The sequence below is a fragment of the Juglans microcarpa x Juglans regia genome, chromosome 2D (assembly GCF_004785595.1).
Source record: "Juglans microcarpa x Juglans regia isolate MS1-56 chromosome 2D, Jm3101_v1.0, whole genome shotgun sequence".
NCBI lineage: Eukaryota > Viridiplantae > Streptophyta > Magnoliopsida > Fagales > Juglandaceae > Juglans > Juglans microcarpa x Juglans regia.
In genome coordinates, this window is record NC_054596.1 from 20,562,722 (window position 1) to 20,567,548 (window position 4,827).

Consider the following 4,827-nt stretch of genomic DNA (forward strand, 5'->3'; position numbering starts at 1 on the left):
TTAAATAAAATATTAATAAAATATATATATTTTAATATTATTTTTATTTTAAGATTTAAAATTTAAAATTATTTATTTTATTTTATATAAAAATTTAAAAAAATTATAATAATTAAATAAAATAAAATAAGTTAAAAAATTAGAATGAATTTAGATCTTAAATTTATCTCAATCTATCTTTATAATTTTTTTAAATTTTAATATAAAATATAATAAATAATTTTTAATTTTTAATTTTAAAATAATAATATATTTCAACTCAATTGAATTCAATCAAAATCTTATTAACTTATTGAAACCAAACGAAACCTTAATTCTTGTCGGTTTATCATTGTTTCTCTCTCTGTTCTCTACATAATCGTTCTTTCTAGAACCCAGACCTTCGTTCCGAATTGGATATTTGTGTTCTTTCTTTCTCGGTGCCTTTGTTTTTGGCTTTGCTGCTCTTACCCGAGAAGATCGATTCTCTTTTCATTTTCCGTTGCAAATTACTTTCGATTCAAGCGTTAGTACTCGGACGCCCCACCAATCTTTTCTTCCTGAAAACATGGGTTTGTGTTAGCAGAGATCAACTCAACTTGTCTCCCCCAAACTTCCTCTCATTTTTCCCATTCTCCTTCAAAATCTGCCAAATTCAGACATCATTTTCTTTGAATCCCTGAGCTTTGCTTTCTGGGTTTGATTTAGCTTGAAGAGTTAACGTTGAATCGTCTTGACCTTTAGCCATCAGCTTGTTCCTTGAATTTTTAACAAAGCAGAGCTTGAGTTTTCTTTAAGGTTAGTGAAAAAGATAAAAGCTGAGTGAGTGGAAGAGGAAGGGAAAGAACGATTTTTTTTCTTAGTGTATATCTGTCAGAAAAAGATTCGCTGGAATTTGAGTTCTCCGGTGTACGGAAAGGTCGTGGAATTTGGCAACATTGACAACGAAGCTGTCTGCTGAAGAGAGAGAGGGAGACTCAGAGATTCAGTTCCCGTGAAGTTTGCTGTCAAAGCGTCAAAAAATAGATGTATTTTTAGATAAATTTTGCACTGTCCATTCTCTACAGCTCGCTCACTTTCTCTCTCTCTCTCTCTCTCTCTATAAGGGAAATCAAAATCCGATAAATTCTCTATCCCGCTCTTTGTCATTTCTCTCTCTGCCTCTCTTGAGTTTCTCTCTCTGTTTTCTGGGTTTCCACCGTTTGCAGGGTTAGGAGAGAGAAGTGAAACCCTCTCTCTCTCTCTCTCTCTCTCTCTCTCTCTCTCTCTCTCTCTGTGTCTGTGTGTTTTTCTTGGTCTCTGTCTCTCTCTAAAGTGCCTGGAAAACCATGATCTGTGATAAAATGTCAATGCAATCAAATCTTGACTGTTTCCTCCAATGCACAACTCCTGTGGTACAATCCCAGTTTCTTCCCAAGGTTTGTCCAATTATGTTTTTCTTGGTTAATCATTATTTTCCTTGGACTGCTCAGTTCTCCTGGAAGTCCTCGAGTAATCAGATTCATTTCCATTTTTAATGTTATATATGTGATCGTTTTTCTCTTGGTTTCAGACTGAGATTAGAAACCTAAATCGCCTATGGCATCCACGGGAGAGAGAAACAGTTGAATATTTCACCTTAGGAGATCTTTGGAATTGTTATGATGAATGGAGTGCATATGGGGCCGGAGTTCCGATCGTGTTGAACAACGGCGAGACGTTAGTTCAGTACTACGTGCCTTACCTCTCTGCAATCCAAATTTTCACAAGCAATTCATCTGTAAACACTTTGAGGTATAAGCTAGATTATCTTTATTTGCAATCTTTGTTTTGCTTTTTGGTTTTATATCTTCCTAGATATGGAATTATACGAATTAACTTTGAAAGCCAAGGTCGCCTCATTAGATCGACTGTGATGGAATATGCAAATGTTGGATTTGATTAGGTCTAATGCTCTTTAATGACTTGGAAAATTGAAAACTTGGGAAACCAATATGCAATAATGTTTTTGTTGAATAATTGGGTAATTGGCGGAAGAAATCTTCCATTAGTTGTAGAGTTGAAATTCTAAAGGACCCATATGGGTTTGTTTTTTGATTTGGTCTTTAATGTGCTTTTAAAATTCTTGCTGGGAGAATCTTACCCGTGAAGTGCTGCAATTATATTGTTTACTACAAGATTAATCTTATGCTGAATGGATGGATTCATCTAAAGGTATGATCTTTAACGGTAGCTTTAACTACCCAATAACCATAATTTATTAGAAATTACGGAGATGATCTTTGATTCAGTTACTTTAATTGTATTTTGAAGTGGCTGTTTTTGACCCAGTAATATATTTCTTTTTGTAATTAGACCAAGTAATGCTAACAATAAGGTTGAACGAGATTTTCAGGGAAGAGACCGAGTCAGGATACTGTGAGACAAGGGATTCCTACAGTGATTCGTGCAGCGACGAGAGCGAGAGCGAGAAGTTATGGAGATGGGAAGGATGCTCCTCTGAGGATGGAGGGTCAGAGCAAGAGAATCTTTGTCATCTGAATGATAGATTGGGCTACCTTTATTTTCAGTACTTTGAGAGATCAACTCCTTATGGCAGAGTTCCTCTAATGGATAAGGTATTCTTTCAGTTAAATATTACTCTTGTGCAAACCTTACTTTGCCTTTCTATAATTTTCTGTACTTTATTAGCAGAGTTTTTCTATCCTTTTGTTTTTCTTTGAGGTTAATAAGACTGTTCAAGCATAGGAATGATGAGAACATTTGCGCATTTTTTAGAATCATAGGAAATCTAGTCATGATAGGCATCTAATAAAGATAGAATGAACCTTTTGAATTGAATATGAAATATGATTTTCTTTTCCATGGATAATGTCTTAATTAATACTCTAGTACATTTTTGTGCGTGTGTTACTACTCTGTCTTCTCTCTCTCTCACTCCCCCTCGCGTCTTTTAGAATATTTATCATTCTTCATGAGCATATATACATGACTTTGATCTATCGTTTGTCCTTCTTTAACCGTACCATTTGGAAGAAGAATACAAGGTTTAAGTTTTTAAATTTCTGGATGATTATAATTTATGACCATTGAACTCATTAATTCCTTCAGTCTCTTTAACATATGAAAGGATGCAGATTCCTTGAAAACTTATTTGTTCCGAACTTTCAGATTAATGGATTAGCTCAAAGATACCCTGGCTTGATGTCATTGAGAAGTGTGGATCTTTCCCCAGCTAGCTGGTTGGCAGTTGCTTGGTCTGTCTGTCTGTCTCTCTCTCTCTCTCTCCTGTATATAAACCTTATAATTTTAAATGAAAAGAAGCATTATGAAGTTTTTATATTTTACTTTAGGCAATCACTTTTATGTCTCAACAATCTCCAATGGTATTTGTAGAGGCTATTACTACAATGTCTGATATTTATGATTTTCAGGTATCCAATTTATCACATTCCCATGGGAAGAACTATAAAAGATTTGTCCACATGCTTCCTCACTTACCACACGCTTTCATCTTCATTCCAAGGTAGTCTCTACGTCCAACTCAGTTTGTGTGAGGAGTTTGTGCTGTGTCAATGAATTCTTATTGTTGTTAAGAGTTGTTTGAATGCACTTTTTGTTTTCGCCTTTATTATTTGCATTCTTAAGAAAGTTACATAAGCGAACAATCTTTACTTACAAAAGAAGCATTGGGGATATATATATATATGTGTATGTAGATATGGACCTCGAAGATGACCTTGAGCGTGACGAAAGGAAGAGAAAGGAAGGGGAGGGCATCTCTCTTCCTCCATTTGGTTTGGCCACTTACAAGATGCAAGGAAACGTGTGGGTCTCGGGCAATTGTGGTCGGGACCAGGAGAGACTAGTGTCGCTTTTGAGCGTGGCAGATTCATGGCTAAAGCAATTGAGGGTCCAGCACCATGACTTCAACTACTTTTCAGGGATCAGACATGGCTAAAACCACTACCTTTTTACATAATCAATCCACTTGAAAGCTGTTGACTATAAAAGGTCCTCTTTTCGGATCTTTGGTTTTGTACTGTTGATTTGAGTTACAGGCCTCGAGTGTTAGGATGGTAGATGATACTTGTCATCGTTGAGCTTCATGGATAAGCTTACTCAGGGGTTGGTTGGTCTTCTGTAATATTTAATCGAATGATATAACTTGAGGGTTGAGTTAATAGGCGCTTTGTGTAGAGGAATGAGTGGGGTCTCTGACTGTTCGAGGGAGATAGAGGAGTGGCTCTTCATCTATCAACTTTTTATGGATTCTCTATAATATACGTACTTTTGACCATAATAGAGCTAGCTAGCCCTTGGATATATTTTGATTCATTTCCTTCATATCTCATTTGGTATAACCATTAACGTTATCACATTATTAGTTTTGGGTTTTTTATTTTTTTTATTGTTCTTTTAATATTCTTTTGGACAGCTACTAATTCACTTCATTTTACTTTTTATTTAAAATTAAACTCAAGGACAAGGAAGGAAAATGGGTCGTTCTTAAAACTTCTTACGTGGAGAGGAAAAAAAAGGACAATGGAATGTCAGAAACATATCGATGGCGTAAAATAAAAACTTAAAACACTTTTTTTGGGGCAGAGACATATCGAGTCTCGACCACAAACTAACCACACTCTTCTTGTTTAGTGCTATTTGCAAAAGCCGTCTATAAACACTTTCGGCCCCTAAAACATGAAACCGAGGGTTGACATTCTGCATGCCATACCAATGGGCGGGCGGACGACTTTTTAAATTTCTTGAACTTGCAAGGCTGCCAGCTACTTTGTAATTTTAGCATGTTTTTCTATCAATCTTCAAAATCGTTTGAATTTGAAAATGAGTTAAAATGAATTATAAATA

At 35.5% G+C, this 4,827-nt stretch overlaps 1 protein-coding gene across 1 annotated transcript; it reads left to right on the forward strand.

Moving 5' to 3' along the window:
• Nucleotides 1-326: 326 nt before the first annotated feature.
• LOC121248868 lies at nucleotides 327-4,242 on the forward strand. Its single transcript, XM_041147471.1, has 7 exons — nucleotides 327-1,225; nucleotides 1,262-1,397; nucleotides 1,532-1,752; nucleotides 2,354-2,576; nucleotides 3,130-3,215; nucleotides 3,393-3,484; nucleotides 3,678-4,242. Exons 2-7 carry the CDS (start codon nucleotides 1,308-1,310, stop codon nucleotides 3,917-3,919), a joined length of 954 nt encoding a protein of 317 aa, XP_041003405.1. The 5' UTR covers nucleotides 327-1,225; nucleotides 1,262-1,307; the 3' UTR covers nucleotides 3,920-4,242.
• Nucleotides 4,243-4,827: the final 585 nt, after the last annotated feature.